At 31.7% G+C, this 22,906-nt stretch overlaps 1 protein-coding gene across 1 annotated transcript in view; it reads right to left on the minus strand.

The window, feature by feature from the left end:
* Nucleotides 1-1,487: 1,487 nt before the first annotated feature.
* Nucleotides 1,488-22,906, minus strand: part of ZDHHC21 (zinc finger, DHHC-type containing 21) — a 65,082-nt gene continuing 43,663 nt past the window's right edge. The window contains exons 8-10 of the mRNA XM_012721526.1: nucleotides 18,187-18,303; nucleotides 7,254-7,297; nucleotides 1,488-6,718 (exon numbers count right to left, since the gene is read on the minus strand). Coding sequence (XP_012576980.1) covers nucleotides 6,586-6,718; nucleotides 7,254-7,297; nucleotides 18,187-18,303 — 294 coding nt within the window. The 3' untranslated portion in view covers nucleotides 1,488-6,585. The remainder of the gene's footprint in view (nucleotides 6,719-7,253; nucleotides 7,298-18,186; nucleotides 18,304-22,906) is intronic.

Here is a 22,906-nt window from a genome sequence, read left to right on the forward strand (position 1 = left end):
TATGAGTCATATTTCACATAAATTTCAGGCTTGATTTTTTTCCATTCAGAATACACTGCAAAACCATACATAATATCTACATTCAAGATGAATTTGATTTTAGTTGACTGAAAATAATGCAAAGCATTCCTAAATGTGATTGTCTACTTTTCAAATACATACAAACTGTTATCTTTTTGCCAGAATTTTTAACGATATCACTGACAGCTAAAGAACATTAAATGAGTGCTTTGAAATTTGGGCTGAAAAAATAGGGAACCAGAATCAAATACATATCAGCCTTATATAATGGTATTTTCTCCCATAATTTCTGTAAAATGAATCACTAAGCAGAATTAAGTTTTTAAAATAACCCTACCCTACATTGTTATATAACAACATCCAGACATCTTTTTTTTTTTTTTTAATAAAGTTCAATCTTCTATTAGCATCATTCACTCTTAAGGAAGCTTATATATGCATTTGGGTTTTAAGGTATTATTTAATCTTTATTTAAAAAATAGACAAATGGCAGTATCATTCTTTAATGCCATTAAAGATTACACACACACACACATACACACATGCAGAATTCTTTGACTGTAATCAGAATAGACCCATAACTTTTAATTTTAGCATTTTGTTTCAGCATTCATTAAGAGTCTAGTAAACCATATTAATTCATTTACAGAAATAAAAGTACAGTTACTATTTCTCATGTATTCCTGCAAAAACAAAACAAAACAAATCTTGTGAAAAGTGGTTCAATTACTCTTTGTAACTTCTACCTATTTAGCGTATCTTTAAAATAACTAATCTATATTAAAATATGAAAGAATCTGCCTAACTAATCTGTCTAACTGAAAAAAAAAAGTACTCAAATGAGATTTAAAACCAATTAAACTGAGGCAGCAATGTGCAAAAACTAAGATCTGTTAATATTGTCGTTATAGCATTGAATTCTATTTCCAAACACAGGATGAAAAAAGAAAACTCTCAGTCAATGAAAAGAAAATTAACTCTTTGGTACGGGAATTAAAAATGTCACTCAATGCTAAAGTGAATAGCACCAGGATGCTGTAGTTGCTGAGGTCGTAAAACACTAATTTCAGGCACCAGTAGGTTAAAATATCACCCAGTGCATACTGGCAAGAACACAGAGCTTAGCAGTAAGCAGACAAGTTTTCCCTTTAGTTAACAGTCAGTGCAACTAAACCCTGTACTCAGTCAAACAGACAAGTGAATCTACAGAAAGAAAACACATTTTTTGTTGATGCAGCTTTGTCTACATCGTTGTTTATATGTAAAGCTACCAAAAAGATCAGAGTGTTGTGCTGAGCGGTGAAAAGCACTACATTACATGGTCCAGGTAATTCACAATACCAAAGGATATGGAGACTTACAAGACATCAAGAACTCCAAAAACTGCCCCAACTTTAGAGTAAAAATTATCCTTTATACAAATTCACTTTTCTTCTAGTGACAAACTTTACTGGTAATACTTATACCCCCACTTTTTTTTTTTTTTTGTAATAGTAGATTGGTAAAATAAGGTCTCAGTCTTCTAAATCAAACTCAGGCAACCTATTCATACCTCCTTGACAATGTATAGCTAGCTGCACCTTCCACATTAGTCATTAACACTTCATGTTAGCTTACACAACAGTTATAATATTTAAAATGCAGAATATCTTCTCAAAAGTATCTGGCCAGCTGAGAAACTTGCATTATAAATTCCTTGAATAAATTAATTTATGTACTAACAACTCTTACACTAAAATGGTATCAAGAAGAGATAATGGCTGAAATGATCGCAGCAGGGCGGTTTTCTAATGTCACAGAAACTCTATCCAATCAACCTTATTACTGAGATATTGATTATTCAGACTTGATCTAATATTCTCTCCATCTTAATAATGGTCCCGACCTATTCTCTATGTCCAGTATTTTAGCTACTCACTACTCTTTTGTACTTGCACTCTACTGTGGATAAAAAGAATAAGACACAATAACAATAAAAGTATAAAAAGTCATTGGCAATACCAACAACATAAAATTTTTAAATAAGATAGTTATGTCTTCAAGTTAGCACTAGCAGGCAGTATTGCAATATCCAAAGAACAAATATGCAGCAAAATTTGTTTTTAAAAATTGAACAATTATAACAGAAGGATAGATATAGCAAACATTTTCCTGCAGTTAAAACCATTATCTAAAGACAGCAGAAATGCTAAATATCGGTTTCTAGAATTAACAACTGGTTCAGAAAAGTTCAAACAAGTTGGCTCTATTACCTTCTCAAATTCTACAACAGAAAAGTCTAGAATTCTACTGAAAATGGCAGAAGACAGAATATAATGCAAATTATGATATATATAGGAAAATTATGAGTGATTTCTAGTATAGAAAATGTGAACATTAAATAGAATACTCACTCATTAGTTAGTTATATGATTAATAATGCTAGCAAGTAGAACATACTAAATGGCTTACTAAGTACACTAGCCAATACTTAACAGTTTTTAAAGCAACAGTAGCTGGGTTACAAAAACCAAAACCTAATACTTGAACCTACGCCTAAACTAGTTAATGTTTGTTAAGTGTAAAGTTTCCCAAATAAATTCAAGATCTATCTACATATATTAGAGTTCATGTAAAATACTTGCGTAATGGAAGCAGCTATAGGTTAGTGAACTTGTGTTGGGTAATTTTTTCATATATGAAATGCAAAGATAGTCAGAGACTAGAGAAAAGTCCAGAGAGAAACTAACAGCTCTTTTGATGAATATTAATGTCACTGTAAACCTAGGTTGGACTGACTATAATTTTATAGCAACACATGTGAGAACACTTGAAGTATCCTGTGATCCAGCATATGTAAACACATGTAAAACTATGTGACCATAATCTAAATTACTTCATACATCTTGGATAGAAGTGTTGTCAAAAGTTAAGTATTCGTATTTAACATTCAGAGTTAATATACCTTTTTGGGTGAAATATACTAGTTACATTTACTTCAACTAATTACTAGAATGGAAGTCAACTTGAAAAAGTCTAATTAAAAAAATAGCTGTAACCCTTAATCTTTATAGAAAAATACCACTAAGCATTAGCAAAAATTCACTCATTAGTTGGGAACAGTTTTAACTCAGTGGTTAAACTATGTGTATGCTTACTGTCTTTACTTCTATTACTATTAAAAACAAACTATGCCTCCTCCTGTCTAAAGGTTGTCAATTTAAATATAACCATAACTTATATTAAGCATAAATATTTTTAATACAACCTTTCAACAAAAAATCCGGCATTTTCTTATGCCGGAAGAGCACTGATTATTTAACTGTTAAGACTTGGTAACAAAATACAACTGACTGCTCCCTGTTTGGGGATTCTGAACTAGTTTTACCTACAAATTTTAGCTCATAAACATTTTTCTTTGCAGAAAGGAACAACATGTGCAACTATTCAAGACATGTAACATAATTAAGGTTAAGAATCTTTCATGTCCAAAAGTCTAATAAATTACTTTTCTCATGTAACACATCCTTTAGCATATATTTTTCTTAAAAAGAAATGGAATATTTATGAAGAAAAACATCACCTAACATATAGATAAGATCAGCAATCTCACTAATCATAATTATTTCTAATGCTCAACAACATTGGTTATGTTCATAGTTATCCAGAACATATAATTAATTGGTTAATAAAGCTTATAGCTGTAACTCTGACTAGAAAAGTTAAAAAAAAAAAGAAAAAAGTATAGAAAGAATTATTTACCTCTTATTTCTTATCATTTTAATGCAATAATAGGATAAAAATCATTCCAAACTGAGATTAAGAAAGCTAAATGTGTTTTAGATATACAGTAAAACACATTAAATACTTGCTTGCCATTGTAACTAAATTCCTGTGTTTCATTATAAATATATAATTTTATTGTAGCATCTTTTCTAATTTTGAGGACCTAATTTGTCAAAGTAAGGCTTAAAATAAAATTAATGGTTTACATTTGTTTATCCTGATCCTATATCAATTTGTAACTGATAATAAAGTATATAAGAAAATACATATAAGTGAAGCAAAGTAATCATATTTGCATGAACTAGACACTGACATAGTAGATGATAACACATTAATTTTCATAAAATTTTACATTTTTGTACATAAACAACCCCTAAGTTTGTACTTCTGATGTGAAGATTTGACTATACAATTTACTTAGGAGGCAGTAACTCTCTAGAGCTGCTATAATTACACCAATCAGCCAAAAGAGGGCGCAGAGAGAACACTGGAGTTTACATACTCCCTTGGAAACTCAAGTTATCTTAAGAATTACAAAACCAAGTTAGTTGTGCTAACTTGGGAATACTGAAAGTTACTGGATAAGCATAGATAGAAACACTTTAATATAGGTTCTTACATAAGCATATTGATATATAGCATTTCTGCCATTCAAACAAAATAAATACATGCCCAGCCTAGTGTTTGTATTCAAGGAACTTAGAGATTCTGTAAATACATAGGGGTCAGGATCAAGGAAGGAAAATAGAAGGAGGGAAGAGGATGGGCCCTACAAGTGTGATATCTAAGAAAAACTAAAAAAAATCCTCAGAATGGGAAAGTGACCATCACTGGTTCTCATTATTGAAGCAGAGGCTAGTACTGAATACCTCCAGTACCTTTCAAAGTAGCTATTGTTATTACATGAATTATAAATATGGTCATAAAGCTCTTTAAGGGGTCTACACTAAATGTTATTTTCTCAAGGTCCTCATGTGAAATGGATATATTCAGCATGAGGCATTCAACTGATCTATCTACAATATCTATGTATTACTTCATTATAACAGTTCTAACACCAGGTCAAATTTGGTCAATAAATTAACTTACACAAAACCCAACCAATTTGCCTTATACAAACTACCAATTTTGTTATTAAGCTCTATAAATATATTTCTCATATTAAATTACTATGTATCTTATCAGCACCAATAAATATTTTCATTTGCCACTTCTAAGTTTTTAAATAAAGCATTCTAATCAGAACATAAAAATCATGGTAATTATAGCTGAGAAGAGCTTAGTCTATTATTTTAGAAGATATTTACAATTTCCGAAAGAGCATAATTAATTGACTGACAAGTGTTACCTTCTGTTCTCATGATTTCCCAGGTCTGACTTCTTACTATCAAAACTAAGAGGAAAATATTGACATGCTCCAAGAACAGTAAACTCCTTCAATCTTCTCTTCAAGGGAAAGACTGATACATACTTTAAAAGATATATGGATTTTGCAGTATTCTAATGGAAAAAAAATTGAAAGCTGAATTTTTTTCAAAGCATGCTACATGTCTTTTCATACACACTTCTATGCTTTTCAACAGTTCATCACTATTTGCAATTTAATTTGTGTAAGGCTAGTGAATAGATCATTAACTTTTTTATTTCAAAGTCATTTCCTAACACTACTAATAAAAGTCGTAATTTAAGTCATAGTTGGCCAATTGCAACTTAATTTCAATTTGGATGACTGATTATGGATAGACAAAGGTTACATTTATTAGTAACTCCCTATAAATAAAATTTCAGTATCAATTGGCCAATATTAAATATAAACCTTCATTGTACAATTTTAGATATATTAGTAGGTAAATAAAAGTATATGTATTTTCAAAAGCACAATATTCCTCTTTATACTGTACATTATATATTATATCTAGTTATACTAGCATCTTAAAAACATATGCATCCTAATATAACTGCACTAGAAAAAGTACCTGTGAAATTATTGCAAATTCTCTGCCCTTTTCCCTCACCAAATCTTAGGGTAAAGTAGGACTGTGTGCCCACTGCTCACAAATTTCTCCTTGCAGCAAATATTTTAACAACCACCATTTATCACAATAGTAGAGAGGAAGGGAATGGGAGAGCTAATGTGAACAAAATAATTAAGCTTTCCGTCTAAACAGGGTAGGTAGTTGGTGTTTATTTTACTTTGTTTTGGTGAAGAAAAAGGAGAAGAAGTTAGAAAGCTACTTCTAAGAAAACACTGCTCCTTTTGTTTTGTTGTCAATTCAATCCTAAGCTGCATTTTAAAAAACTCCTGCAGCACATATAAAAGGAAGTGTATTTTTTATACTGTACTTGAAAGAGAAAATTTACATGTAAGATGTATCTACTTTTGTAAAACCTGAAGAACTGATTTCAGATTTGGTTAGTACTGCTTAGAGTGAAAAATTTAAATAAACATTTAAAATGTCCCATAAATTAAAATATGTAATATTGTCAGTTTTAAAAGAAATCATGTACAATTCTTTTAAACCAATCATTGCCTTTTGATATTAATAACAAAAGCATTTAAAGAAATCCCTGTGGAAACCTAATTTGAAAGTAAACATGCTTTAAAACTTAAATATAGATCTTGTATTAGTCCCACAACAGGATCAAGATCACTATTAAAATAAAGCATGGGGCACATTATGATGCCTAAGATTGGTGGGTGGATTTTAATTGACTTGAAGACTGTCATAGTTCTATTATCAGAAAACCTGTAACGCATTTCCAGCATGGAGGACCCATCTGTGCCCACCATCCATCTGTTTAGACGTGATTGGCAAAGTGGTAGGGAACTCGCAGTGGTTGCCTCTGCCTGAAAGGAATAAACCACAGGATCTTCCAACGAGTGCCAAAAACTTCTGAGAAGGTCTGCTGCCATGGCTTTCGGGGCCTCGATCTACAGAAGACAGCATTATTAGTGAAAGACAGCACTCCCATGGTGCACTTCAGTCAGCTAAAACAATACAGGTTGGCTGGGGATCCATTACTGGACTCTGATGAATTGTGTCCCAGCATCACAAATACAGCTTTTCTTTCATTATGGCAGGCAGCTGAGTTTTAACTCTGGATAGCAGATATTGTATCTGTGTCGTCAATCAACCGAGAGCAACTTTTGAAGCAAAGGAGAATCTCAGGATTAACAGAATGTGTGTCAACAACACAGTAGCAAATCTCTTTTGATGTACTTTCAGGACAAATAATTCAGCATACTTTAGTTAGACAAGGAGTAAGAATTATTAGCATTTATTTTGCTTAAAAACTATCATGGCTAGAAGATCCCTGCCATAACACTGATTTATATTTGTCTAGCTAAGGGCCTAGACAAGACACCAGGAAAATTATGTTTCTATTATTCTGTACACAATTTAAAAATGTGGATCAGTTGTTTCCATTTTTAATCACAACAGTACAGAGTTCACTTTTATACTTACATTTCTTCACAACAGTTTGACATCTTTTCAATAGATGTTGTATCCTATTAAAAATTAAAAAAAATATACTTTGTAATAAAGTTATCAAGACTTTATATTTCGTGATGTTCTTAGTCAGTTTCTTCTAAAGATCCAGTTTGTGTGAATACTAAGAATTTTAAATTATCTGCATACATTGCCAAAATTCCCCTAAAAATATAGGATCAATATTATTACAGCATGACAAATTTTTTTTCAATTACAAACTTCACAAAAATTACAGAAATTCACTTCATTAAAATACAGCACTTTATTATACTTGTTTTCTTGATAATCCCTTTAAAATTCTAGTATCTATTTTTAGTTCAACTATCAGTGAATGTGTACTAAAAAACAACAAATAACAAATAAAAGACACTAAAGAAAGAAAAATGCCAACAGTTTAAGAGTGTTACTGGCTCTGGATTTATGTAAGCAAACGCAAATGCAAATGCAAAATGGCATTCACCGCACTACAGTATCTATTACTTCAAACCGTGAAGTTAACATATTAGTGTTTCTCGATAAAAACAATTTCCTTTTGTCCAACAAAAAAATGAATTTTGTCATAATAATGCAATTTTGATGTGTTTTTGAAGGCTCAAAACACAAATATATAAGAAAAGCAATTCAACAAACAAACAGAAAAAAGATTCTAAACATACTAGTTTCATTAGATTTAATAGGTCTATCAGTAGTTTGAAAAATTATGGTAACACTGCAAGATCAGACTAAAATATTCTATTCTTACTATATAGAAATATACTAGATTATAACTTTGAGGAAATTATTTATGATTATAAAAGAAACAGGTTTAAATACTCTTTAGACTTCACATAAGAAACATTATCAAGTACTTCTGACATCTTTCTAGAATGTATTTCAAGAAAGAAGTAGAATACTACCTATTAAATCATGTAAATGTGTGGTTAGTCTATCAAAGGATGTAATGTTTACCATGATTGTATGAACAGGATTTAAGAGGCTAGCTAAAAAAGCTATTTTACCCACTAGAAATGAAAATGCTTATCTCTCAAATCAGCTATCTAGAATACTATTTTAAAAGTACAATTTGTATTTGAACGGCCAAATACGTCACATTATTGCACTGACACTTGTAAGACATACCAGAATAACACAAGTTATGACACAAACATGTACACAATTGAAACATTAAACTGTAAGAGGAGAAAAGTCACCACTGACAAAGACACCGAGTATCAAAAGTTATTTCTGTGTGCTAAAAGAAATATTTAATATATGTTTTTTTAGCTCTATAAAGCAGAGAAGTATGGAATATTTTAGAAAAAAAACATACTAAAAATAAGCAAAATAGTTCTGGGCATGTAATTCCATTAAGATTTAATATTTTCTTTAGTGACCATCAGAAAACAACCAGTAGGATAGATCTCTTCAGTAAGTATGCCTTATAAATTCCTAGTTATGTATAAATCACAACCACCCAGTAAAGTTCATTCTTCAAGGACTGAGAGACACAAGTTATTATTGTATGGGATCTACCATTAGGTATCTTATTTCCACAGTAGTATTTATGTTTTGATTATGATCTAATATTCAAAACAGCTAAGATTTTCATCAGCCTATATAACTAAAAGAGACACGAAAATGCTTTCCAATTAAAAAAATGGGAAGTTTCTTTTTCTTAAAAAATAAAAAAGAATAAACTAGAAACAGAAGACTTGCAGAAATAAAGTAGGTCTTACCTACTTTATCAACCATTTTGCACTTGGTTGATTTTCAAGTTCTAAGAAAATATGCTTGACTTCAAATGAAAGTTGGATCCTAACTAATGTGATTATGTCTGAATGGGAAAAAAAAGATTCCTAGCAGAAAAGGTAACTTATCTTGCTTTGAGTTCATTCTCACCAAGCAACACTGTCATATATGTTGTTGCATGGCAGAGAGTGTATGCTAAAGAGCCTTTGGCATACCTGAAGATGGTATATAAGGGAATAAATAATCAATCTGGTTTATGTGACTACTGCTTTAGAGTCTGGAAGTAAGAGTCATTGCCTCTGAACCAGATTAACACTAGAAATACTCTTTTTAAATGCCATTTATAGACTGACAAACTGAAGACATGATGAAAGTAAAGATATTCTATCAGAAAGACTCCATGAAGTGAGTTCAATCTAACCTCAATGATCAGTTTATTACACGTCTTGGCAAGGTTTTCAATTGTTGCACATACCTAATTCAATGACTGTTGATTTAATCTGAGCTTAGAAACACTACTCAGGAAAGTTTTCCGGAGATTATATACCTGTTTTATCTGTCTCTACTACTTCTGAAATGGACTTCTAGTTGACTTTTTAGGACCTTTAATCAACATAGAGACAGCAGCTCACTGAACTTTGTATCAGAGCACTGGCAAGCATAAAGTATGTTCTGAATACATACACTGCAACATTAAGTTAACTGAACATGAACAGAAACAACACATTCTTTAAATTTCTTTTTTTTTTTTGAAATCTAGAGAAAATTTCCTGTCAATCAAGTTCTCCTTGTTTGAAGCCATGATTCATTATATTCCTCATTTGAAATAGTTAAAATATCCATCGCCAACATAAGACCAAATACATCATTCACTAGAGATCTGAAATTCACATAAATATTTAATCAATCATAAAACTAAAATGAGAGAGCAGACCTTACCATTACAGACACTAAAAAAGTATTTCCCAAATAAATTCCAATCTCCTCTTCGAGCAACTTTCTGATTATTTAAAACCCAAAACTCTGCATTTCATTCTTCAAATCATAATAACCTCTAAGGTTTTTATACAGATTGAGTTAATATATATTAAATCCCTTAATAACGCAATAATTGACATTCCTAGTTTTTACTAGTTGTCTCCTAAACACGTTCTGACAGAGCTTAGAGCTATAACATTTTACTACACCAGAATTTAACTTTTTAAAATATTTACACAAACAAGTGGTGTTTATAATGTAAGACGAATTACAGAGACCATGGGAAGATACATAGATAAAATCCAGTGTGCCCAAGAAGTTTATAATCTATTTTTTTTAAGTCCTAAAGTTGGCTTAAACCAACACTCAATTTATTTCAAAAATTTCACTAATTACCAATTATGACCTTCCTTAGCATCAAGTTTACGACCTAGAGAAAGTAGTTTAGTAAACATACAAAAAAGTAACTGCAGGAATACACAGAGAATGACATATTGTATTAATAAGATTTATATTTAACATAAAATTGTTTAAAAGTTGTTTGCAGTCTATACTCAATTTCAAATACTCTTAGGTTTTTAAACACAAAAGTAAGTGTACTTTCAGTCAGATTTTTGGCTGTCAGTCGATGTAAGATGGTAGTAACTAAATATTGGTAAAGTGGGACAGAGAGAAACAAATGAATCATTGTGGAAAAAGGCTCTACAAGTAAACTAAAACATAAGATTTACTGGTGTTTTTTTTTCTCTGTCCTATAATGTTCAAAAGTGAGATTAAGTACTTATGTGGATTCAGAACATGAGATAATAAAATGAATGGCTAGGGAAATATGCAAGGAAAACTCAAATGTCTAACTCCCTTACCATTTTTTAAAAAAGCATCTGTTAAGCAATTAACAACTCTTTAAGAAAATTAAAGTGCACTATTCCTACTGAAAAAAAAATATATAAATAGACTGAAAACGTTTTTAATTACTTTTAATCTTAGGAGAAATATTTCCAAGGAGTGTATCATATAAGCAAACAGAAATGACATAATACATTTTCACATAGGAATATGCTTATGCTAAAGAGTATTCCAATTCCACACATAATCATTCTGAAGATAGCAGGAATTTTTAAAAAGGATTTTGTATTATCATGCAATGTAGCTTCATATGTATTTAAGCTGAATTCCTCGGTAAGGGGTGGGGGATCTAATTTCTATAAAACTTTCTATTGTGTCCATAATTCAAAGAAGTATTATAGCTGAAGTATTAACATATAATATTAAAAGAATCTATAAGAAGTGATATTTTAAATTGTAATGAATATTCTAGGGTTTAAAAAGCTGAGAATATATTTCATATGTAGTATATTGGAAATAATACATTTAAAATACATTTTGTTTTAATTAAACAAAAATTTAATTTTAAAAAACCCAAAATGCTGTAGATATTCCTTAATGGAAAGTGAACTGGTTTCAGCATAATTAGTATTGATTTCCATATTTGCATTGGAGTTGTGTAAACCAATATAATCTGTACTGAGATTGTGCTAAATGCTGCTAATTCACAGCAGTCAGTGGGATTCTTCGCAAATTTTAATTATTAAGTTTTAACCTCAGGACTACATTTCTAGCTGTATTTTTAATGTAAAGTAAATCCACTAATTGTCTGGTTGTTGAGGACACTATTTAATAAATAATCTCATTTAAAATAATTTGCCATTTTGAGCATAAAATACTTCTTACTGTATAAGACAGCCAAGTTAAGTCAAGTCATCCTTGCATTTGTGAGTCTTTCCGTATTTACTGCGTAATCATGAGTCAGTACTTAGGGAGGAAAAGCCAACATTAGTACCTGTACGGCCAAATGCAAAAATCTTTCCCTGACTGCAAGAAAGTACATCTTCTCTACCCTAGAGTCAACCTCACCACAACTGAGAAAAGCACTGAGCTCCAGAGGCATCATCAAAAGCCTAAGTTATTATATGAACTCCATGGCGCCCAGAAAACAAAAACACATGGATACAAAATTTAGCTAAACTGTCAGAGCAGTGTCATGGTATACAATAGCTCACTGTCAGAACCTCACCAGAAGGCACTGTACCAGCTGTTGTAGGACTTCTTGATTAACTCTCTCCAAGCCCAGTGACTGAAAACATGACTAATGCAATCACACAGCACTATTAGTATTGGTACTCATCAGAATGGACATTATTCTTGGCTGTGTGTGAAATACTGTTCAAGAAGAAATCCTGACAACATCAATTACATTAATAGCAACATCACTGTCCATTCAGAAACAGGCAGAAAAATGGCTAAACAGTCTAAGCAAGAAATAATTAGAAGAATCTGTTCCTTAATTAAAGAATGCTTCAAAAGAGATTGTTTTGAAAACACTTTAACTTCAGTATTAATTTCAATGAAAATGTGAAAAAATTGTTTTAATGCTATTTAAAACAAAATCTAATCTTTAAAAATGGATCTAAGATTAGTGTACTCCACAGAAACATCTGGTTATGTTGAGATCTTTTAACCTTTGAAATGGGATTAGAAATCCACTATTTTTAAGCTAAGTAATTTCTAATTATTTTATCTGGGTCACAGATAATCTACTCTTGCTAGGTCTAAAATGGCATTAGCTCATCATTACCATGATTATCCTGTTACCTTCTATTGTCAATAGAATAAAAGGGAAAAAAAATACTGAAAACTGATATGCTGCCTAAAAAGTGACATTTACTTTAACTGTTAACTAATAGGCCTAAATTCAAAAATATGTAAATACATAATATTACAATGAAATAGTACTGCTGCCACTATTTTCTCAAAATCATTTTGGTCTTTAGGCTACAGGGGAAAGGCAAGGTGGAAAACTTCAAAGGAAGGATTAAATTTACAGGGATTCCTTCTTTCCCATTTACTTTCTTACTACCTGATTTCTTTTACATGGTAAGGGCAAATCCATGGATTCAGAGGAAAAAAGTCTGCCTACATGTGAACTTTGTGGAAGTAATCTAAGTTTCTACACAAAATGAAACAGCAAGCAGACTGTATAAAGAAGTGAACAGTATCTGTATTCTTAACTTTAAGGTATTAAAAACAATTATATTTAAATGCTTATTCGTTAGTTTTAAAATTCATGGTATTTTAAATTAACTTCAAATTATTAAGCCTTAAGAAACTTTAAACTAGTATGGAAAAAAGATTTTTTTAATTCAGAGTGTTGTTTGAGGGCTCTCCCTGGTGGCGCAATGGGTTAAAGCACTGCATTATGAAACCCTCCCAAGCCACTGCAGCGTGAGTTCAATCCCCAGCCAGGGAGCTGACCCATATGGCATAGCAGGGCTCTTCTGACCCGCCCGCTGCTCCCCTCAGCAATGCGCTTTGTCAGTTTGCCTGTTCTGCTCCCTACTCTGTCTCTGGTGAATCCTTTCACCCACCACACCTCTGGCCTGTACCCCAATTCTGTAATCATAAATAAATCTTTAAAAAAAAGAGTGTTGCTTGAGGTTCACTACTAAATCCCAGGTAAATGAAATTAAAATTAACTGTAACTCTTCCAAATGCTTTGATTTAAGAAGCAGTAGAGTGACTACAAGCAGACTATATATATATATATATATATATATATATATATATATATAGCCTTCATCTCTTTTAAACCAGCATTCTTTTTGAATACTTCCACAGATGTATAATCTCAGTACAGTGTTCTGAGAGAATACTGTATGTATATAAAAAGAGTTTTCTTCTCCACTTGAGAAATATCACCTGGGAACCAACTCCCCTGTTTTAATACAGTGAAATATTGTTACAGCAATGCAAAAAAGAAAATCATGTAATTTGAAACCTATCTTGTTGGTAGTATGGAATAGAGTTGAAATGGTATTTGATATACACTCTTTAAAAAAAAAACAAATATGATAAATTACTTATATCCAACTCAGAAGTGAATACTAAAACTTTACAGTAGAGATTCTTAAGCTGTCTTGAACTCTGCAGTCAGACCCCACTTTCTGAATGAGGAAGGCTGTCAGATGAGAAGGAAATAGTTATTCCTAGTTACAAACCCAAGAGTTCTCCTAAACAATTTGTAACCATTAATCACAAGAAATTGGGGAAATCCTGCTTGCTCTCACACATGCTCTCTCTCTCTACACACACAAACACACACACACACATACGTGTGTGTGTGTGTGTGTATGTTGACATGATTTAGGAATAGACAATAAGGTAGAAAAAAAGACTTTAGAAGACCTTGGCACTGTTATCAATATCATGTTAATTACCATGACTAGAGAAATCACATGAGATATTAGAAAATGTCAAACACGAATGAAAATATATTTAAGTAGACATTACACAAAGATTCAATAAATACATGAAGCAATCAGTATCATTAGTCATCAGGGAAATGCAAATTAAAACAATGAAATAGTATTAAAAGCCAACAAAATAGCTATTATTAAAAAACTGACAGTAATAAATGTTGATGAGGTTGTGGAACAAGCAAAATTCTCATACTTTGTTGATTTATGAGCAAAATGGTAAAATCATTTGTGGGAAAGGTCTGCTAGCTTTTTATGAAATAAAATGTAAACCTCTTTCAAGTGAACCAATAATTCTTCTCTGAGTTATTTATGCAAGAAAATGTAAACCATTTGAATGAGGTTGTTCATTGGTGCTTTATTCCTATTTGCCAAAACCTGTAAATAGTCTGGCTGCCCACCAACAGAACAGATAAGCTGTGGAATAGCCATATGATGGAATACTACTCAGCAATAAAATGGAACTACGAATGCATGCAACCATAGATGATTCAAAAATATATTATGTGGAAGATGACATACAAATGGGCCCATTTGAAGTTCTACAATTATTAATATATAGAGGGAAAAAAAACAAGATGAATGATAGCCTTTGCTGAGGATGCAAGATTTACTGCTAAGAAACATAAAGGAAACTTCTAAGGTGACGGTAACACATTATAGGCAAAATGCCCATGTGTGCATTTGTCAGTGCTTACTTTACAAGTTAATGTGTACCTCTCATTATGTGTACATTTTGTCTCAAAGGGGGAAAAAATGTAAACAAGCTTTGGGTTCCAATTAATGACTTGTGTAATGAAATATTTGATACCTGTCACTTACTTTGATATATAACAAAATATACAATGAACTGGTAGATGAATAGCTTGCAATGAGATAATCCAAATATTCAAGCATGTTAATTCTGGATAGGTATTCACGGTAAAGTTTTTTGAATTTAAAATTATTCTCGTAAAATTTGAGGGGAGGAGGTTTATACAATTTATTTGTAAAATAGCAAAAGATTATCAGTAAGTATGCTTTCCTTCCATTTCGTATTTCAGCCTTTCAATTTTTCTCTCTTGATGCTAGTACCATTACTAATGTCCAGAGATATACTTCAAAGACTAGATAGAAGGATATAGAGCAACAGATATTTTCTGCTGTGTTTTTTTTTAGAAAGCTATTTTTCATTAAGTTGTTATCAATCAATAAAAGATCTTTAATAGAAAGTAGAAAAAGGATATCAACAAACTATATATAAAATGAATGAAAAATACAGTTAACAGTTAAGGTAGAAATTTTTCGTGGTAACAGTTTTAGCAGTATATAAAATATATAACAGATTTATCAGTATATACCATATGACTCACACAATTAAGTATAGAATTCAATTATTTTTTAGCATGTTTACAGAGTCTTGCAACAATCAAGTTTAGAACATTCATAACCCCTATTACTTCCAGTATCCCCAGCTTTCCAACCCTAAGCATCTTAACTAGCCTCTATCTTTAATAACTTACCTACTCTAGACATTTTATATAAATGTGAACACACAAGCATACAAGCAGGCTTTAGTGACTGGCTTCTTAGAACACCTAGCTTATATTCCAGGTTTACCAGCATGGGTCAATACTTCGCTTCACTTTACGGTCAAATAATATTCTATCACATGGCTACACTACATTTTGTGTATCATCCATTAATCAATGAACATTTGGGGTTACTGTCAATTTGGGGCTATTATGAATTATTCTACTATAAATATGTATGAATTTGTTTCTTTTGGGTATACACCTAGGAGATAAACTACATTAGATGCTGATTATTCCAAGTTTAACTTTTTAAAGAACTGCCAAACTGTTTTCTAAAGAATTTGCACTGTTTTTACATTCCACTGACAGTATAGGACGATTCTGATTTATTATTTAATATTGTTCACCTTTTTTACTACAGTCACTTTATGAGTATGAAGTGGTACTTACAATGATTTTGGCATTTCCTTGATGACTAAAGACACTGAGGATCCTTTCACATACTTATTGCCCACTTGAATATCTTCTCTGAAGAAATATGGAATAACATCCTTTCTCCATGTTTTAATTAAGTTGCCTTTTTGAGCTTTATGAAGCTTTAAAAATATACTCCACATTCAACTTTTTCATCAGATAAAAGATTTGCATATATTCCTTACATTCTGTAAGTTTTCATTTTCTTGACAGTGTCCTTTGACACACAAAAGTTTATACTGAATAATTTTGATGAAATTCAGTTTATCTTTTTCTGTGATTGGTTGTGCTCCTGGAATCATATCTAAGATATAGTGCGTAATCTAAGATATATTCCTCTGCTTTCTTTTAAGAGTCTTATAGCTTTGTATTGCTTATTTTTTATTTTATTTTATTTGCATAGAACTGGGTATAGGCTGGAAGTGCAGCAGGTGAGAAGATTCACCAGAGACAGAGAGAGCAAAACAAGTGGATTTACTGAAATACTGAGCATTGGGCAAGATAGGAGAGGTCTGTTGTGCCATATGGGGTCACCTCCCAGAGAAGCTTCGCTTCCCTTTTTTTAATTTTAATTTTTTTTTACAGTTTCACTTAGATATTTTGTGTTTGTCTTTTTTCATTGTTTTTTGGTGGGCAAAAGGGGACAGGTTGAAGGGAGACAGAAAACAAAATCAGAGAGAAAAGGAAAAAAAAAATGACTTTTCCCACTCTCCACCATCCCCTGGCTCCAGGCCTGAGTTGATGAGGATCTGGGGGTTGAATTCAGACATTAGGGGTGACAGTGCTGATACTTAACCCTAGGCCACCAGGGAGGCCCACCCTCTCTGAGTCTTATAGTTTAAAATTTTACCTTTAGAATTATGATCCATTCTGAGTTTATCTGTGTATATGATATGAGGTAAGAATGCAACTTCATTTTTTTTCACATGTCAGTATCAATTGGTCCACCACCATATGTTGAAAAGGCTCTTTTTTCCCCTATTTAATTGTCTTGGCATTCTTGTTGAAAAATAATTAACCAAAAATACAAGTGTATATTTTTAGATTCTTGATTCTATTTCACTTTTTATACATGCATGTAAATTTTTTAATTTTTTATAACCTACCCTTATGCCACAATTTCTTGATTATTGTTGCTTTATAATTTATTTTGATACATTTCTTACTCTATTTTTCACTGAATATAGTCTGAAATAATACGCTGTTCTACACAATATAAAGAGGGTGACACTTTGTGTGATAATCTGTACAAAATAAGTTTGCAGAGATTAGTCAAAAGAACTGGATTTTAAATTTTGATACATACTGTTATTGGCTCTTCAAAAAGGTCGTACCAATATACATCCCCACCAGTAATATATAAGAAAGTGTTTACTCTATGTCTTCTTCAGTGTAATATCAAATTTTAAAATTCTAACTTTTTGTTCTTCTCAGTTGTGATAAACCCCATCTGGCTAATCATGCCTGTAAAGAATTTAATTACTAATAAAATGTTTAAAATCAGCATCTCCATTTGGAGGAATTTACTCCAAATAGTTTAAAGATATGTACAAAGTAGTGTTAATTAGTATAGAAAAAAATTACTGTATACTAGATGCTAATCAACAGGAAAGTGGTTAATTAATATATTCACTAAACAGAGTATATGCAACTATAAAAAGCTATAAAAACAGTCTATAGTCATGTAAAAATACCTGTCAACTTCTAAAAGTACTTTACAAAATTGTACACTGTTTATAACTACTTTAAAATTATTCAACATATGGAAATGTTCATATATAAAATGACCATAGGTTATTTTTTCTTTGATTTCTAAACTTTCTATAACTTTATTGAAATAAGCTTGTAATTAAAAAATATGTTAATAAGTATATTAAGTTTCATTACAAGTATACTTACTGTGATTATGCCAATTAGTTGAGTATAAAAGAGTCCAGTAATTCCAACCAACATAGCAATGCCCGTAAAGGAAGCTAGTCTCATGATTGCCAATTCATGTCTAACAATGAAGAGGTCCTATAAAAAAGACAAAATAAAAATCTTCAAAATAATTTCTAAGAGTTGCAATTATAAATGAGAATTGAGTCAAAATATTTCCCCTTATTATTTTAAAAGAACTTCATCCACCCTTGAATCTGTTCTATTTCATAAATCGTACCTGGAAATTTCATGAACAATTGTTTTTGAATTTATAGTAACACACTGAAAAATACATGATTTTTTTTGTATTAAAAAAAAAAAGAAACTCTTCAGCCCTAATTTTGCAAGTTATTCATGTTTATTTACTATTTTGTGGGGGGGACAAGAACAAAACTGATGGTATGTAATCTTTGGTTCTAAAAAAGGAAATTTTACTATCATACTGCTGAAAAGCTTAAATGCACTGACCTGATTTGTATTATTAAGTTCAAGTGACCAACATACACTGAAATTATATAACTTAGTTAAAATGAAAGGGAAATAGTAGGATCATATGGATAAATCTCTAAGCTCACTTCATTTATTCATTCATCCACTTACCCAATTGCCACTGCCTAGCACACTGTTATGCTGTAAAAGTAATAAAGATATTGCCCATTTCCTCAGGAAGCATGCAGTTTATTCAAAGGGATCTCAACTTTCTCTGAGGATGGTAGAAATGTCAAAAAAAGAGGAGGAAGAAATGGAAACACTTTGAGGGAAGCTAATTTCCTGGCTCAAAATAATAAAACAAGGGTCTCGAAAGTGAATCAAAGAAATTCTGATGGGACAACAGGAAAACAAGGACTTTATTGACCCCTGGTTATCAACTAGAAAGGTCAATGGAATAACAGTGAATACCACCAGTTTTGTTCTTGTCCCCCTCACAAAATAGTAAATAAACATGAATAACTTGCAAAATTAGGGCTGAAGAGTTTTTTTTTTAAAAATACAAAAAAATCATGTATTTTTCAGTTTGTTACTATAAATTCAAAAACAATTGTTCATGAAATTTCCAGGTACGATTTATGAAATAGAACAGATTCAAGAAAGAACTCTTTTATTGGAAACTGTTGGTAAATATGAACAAAAGAAACTACAGTAGAATCAACAAGTGAGAAGAAGGATCCACTAAACATGCTTTCTAAATCCTGCTCCTGATTAAGGCTTTAAGACAATCCAGGTAACAATACAAAAAAATAGGTCACTGAGACTAATGTACTTGCTTGAAACAAAATAATTGTTTTTCTGTGTATTATAGTGATCACCTACCAAATGTAAACAAAAATCTGATTTCACATACAAATCACTCATTGATTAACCTGGAAAAACAAATTTTAAAAAGATACTTAGAGGGCCCTTCCTGGTGGTGCAGCGGGTTAAAGCACAACAGTAAGAAGCTTAAGCCACTTCCGCATGAGTTCGATCCCCGCCTGCCCTGGAAAAGATCCACATTGCACTTCAGAACTCTCCTGGCCCGCCCGCTGCCCCCCTCAGCAGTGTACTTCGTTGATCTGCCTGCTCTGCTCCCCAATCTGTCTCTGGTGAATCCTCTCACCCTCCGCATCTCTGGCCTGTACCCCAGTTCTGTATGAATAAATAAATAAATCTTTTTTAAAAGAAAAAAAGATACCTAGGATATCATATTGCAGTCAATTATTAGTGAGTTCAGAGTTTTAGTAAAAAGAGTCTAATTCAGAATTGTTACAAAACATGTAAAGCTGAAAAGATAGGACTATGATATTAAAAAATTAAATACAGTTTTTCTAAAACACAAATTTGTTCCTCCATGATTGGTATACTAAGCAACAATTTGATTATAGCAAGAAAATTGCGAGCAGGTGTGACTTTAGACATGGGAAACCTTAAGCAAATACAAAAAATCATACCCACCAAAACCAAGACATGTAAAAATTCTCAAAACACACATACACTATGCTTGAAACATCTATTCCATTTACCCACGTCTGGTATTACAATTTTCCTTGTAGTTCAGATGACCTCCTTCCATCACTTCACAAGAACTTACACACTGCAACACTTTCTGATGCCTACTTTCACAAGCAAACCTCAAAATACTTACGTTTATTATAATATGTATATACTTATTAATCACTAAACACATGGAAAGTGTGCTGCTGTTTTTATTATGCTCCTGCCCTTTTAAATGTCACTGGTGAAATTTTGGAGTGTTGGGCCTCCATTTCCCCTGTGGCTTCCACTGCCTGACTGCATAGTGGGTGGAGTGCATTTTAGGAATACATATATTATATTAGAGCTTAATATAATAAAAATTTCATATAAGATCAAAAATTATGTTCTAGTAAAAAGAAAAAAGGATTTACAAATGTTAGGCATGAAGATAAAACTAAAAGGTCTAAGTAAACAATTGTATTTATGTGAAATGGTAGAATAATTTAGAAAACATTTTACTGCTTATATTTTCAAACATAACTATACCCAAGTTTACACATACGTAATTAGTATCTTCAGTATTAAATCTACAGTGGAGTCATTAAGTCTAGTTCTGTAGAACACTTTTTGAATCTAAAAATTGGCTTGGGAATTTTATCCAAATCATAGGAACCCATTTACTGCTCAAGATCTTCATTATATAACTGGTGTTATGACTGAATTCTGTATCCTGCCAAATTCCTATGTCGAAATCCTAACCTAACTAGAAATCCTAACCTAGAATGTGACTGTATTTAGACACAGAGCCTTTGAAGAGGTGATTTAAGTTAAAATGAGGCCCTTATGGTAGGTACTAATTAATCTGGTTCTTATAAGAGGAAATTCAGAAATACAAAGATACCAAGAATGCTTCAGAGGAAAAAATTATGAGAGAATACAGGATGAGGGTAGTTATCCTCAACCAAGGAAGGAGGCGTTCAAAGACCCAAACTTGCTGACATCTTGATTATGGTCTTCTAGCCTCCAGAATGGTGAGAAACAATTTTCTGTTGTTTTAGCCTCCCAATCTGTGCTGGTTTGTTATGGCAGTCTTAGCAAACTAATACAATAACTGTATGTTGTTATTATCTCAATTTCTCCCCAATTTTTGTTACTATGCTTATGCACTTATAAATGTATAAACTATAAATTCATTTTAAAGAAAGTAACATCATGCTCTCAAAATGAGAAAATCTGAAAGTAAGCACAGGCTCCTGTGCATTCCTGAGAGGTTCCTTCTCATCACTTTCTTTCCCTTACTAATCCTTAAAGGCAAAAGCTACCTACTGATGGAGTCTTCATACTTTTTGGCTACTAATGTTTATCAGTTGCATATCACAGATAACTTTTTCCACTCTGAGTCTACCTTCTCACTCTTTTTCAGCATTTTTGATAACCTCAAATTCTTAATTTAAATGTAGTCTAGTTTATCAATATTTCCTTAAAGGCTATTTATATTCTATTAAGAAATCTTCCCCAGCTCTGAAATAATAATGGCATTCTCCAATATATCCTTCTAAAGGCTTTTAAGGCTTTATAGTACTGCCTTTTTCATTTAGGTTACTAATCCACCTGAAATTGCTGCTTTTTGTGCCACGAAATAGAGGAGTCTGGACTGACTTTATATGGATATACAATTGTTGCAAGATGGTTTATTTTAAAAAGTTCAGTAATCAAAGATCAAACATTCATGATGCAAAAGTGATGTGAGCACTCTACTGTTTTCTTGATTTACTTATTCCTATATCAGTGACACATTTTAGTTACTATTACTTTAATAGTAATTCTCTATACCTGTATCAAGTCATCCATCTTGTTTTAAAGAATGTCTTGGTTATTCTGGATCATTGAAATTCCCATGAATATTTTAAAGTTAGATTTTCATCTTAACAAGTAGGATAAGGCATACACACACACACACTCACAAAACATCTCCGGTAAGCCTGACAATTTTCCTCCTTAGATGTTCTCCTGTATTTTTTTTTTTGTTAGATTTAATTCAGGAACTTCCAGTTTCATGATTTTTTCTTTTTACTTTACTTGCCTAAAAGATCATGTTAGTATATTCAAACAGAATTGATTTTTGAGAAATGTTTTATAGTCATACCTCTTAAATGTTCTTAACAGTCCAAAAAAATATATTCACAAATTATTTACACAACCCTGTCACCCAAGAGTAATGATGTATTTCTTTCAGCAGTTATATCATTTCTTTGTGTTTAGTAACAGTGGTGATACTGGGCATAATGGACATTAATGCCATCTCTCCCCACATGGAGGGAGAGAAGTCAACATGTCACTAGTAAGCATGATTGAAGTGTTGTCTATTGGATTTTTGTTTCTCACTTTTGGGAAATATATCACCTGATAGAAGAAGTGTCTAGTTCTAATTCACCAAGAGTTGATAACATGACTATATCCATATGTATGATTTCTTTTTCTAGCCAATTATTGTGATGAAACACATGAACTGATCTTAACAAAAACAACCTTCTATATCTTAAGATTAGCTCAGTACAATCAAACTGGTTATATGTAATCAGTTTGCTAATAAATTGCCTGGGAGTTGTTTATCTACATTTATAATCAGACTAATCAAGGAGTTTTTCTTTCTCCTTTAATCATTGATCGGTCATATAGCCAACATATGCTATATATATATATATAATGAGTTGAGGAGTGCTCTCTCATTTTCTATTCTTTTAAA

This window comes from Condylura cristata, unplaced genomic scaffold (assembly GCF_000260355.1).
Source record: "Condylura cristata isolate star-nosed mole 26May11 unplaced genomic scaffold, ConCri1.0 scaffold00006, whole genome shotgun sequence".
NCBI classification, from domain to species: domain Eukaryota; kingdom Metazoa; phylum Chordata; class Mammalia; order Eulipotyphla; family Talpidae; genus Condylura; species Condylura cristata.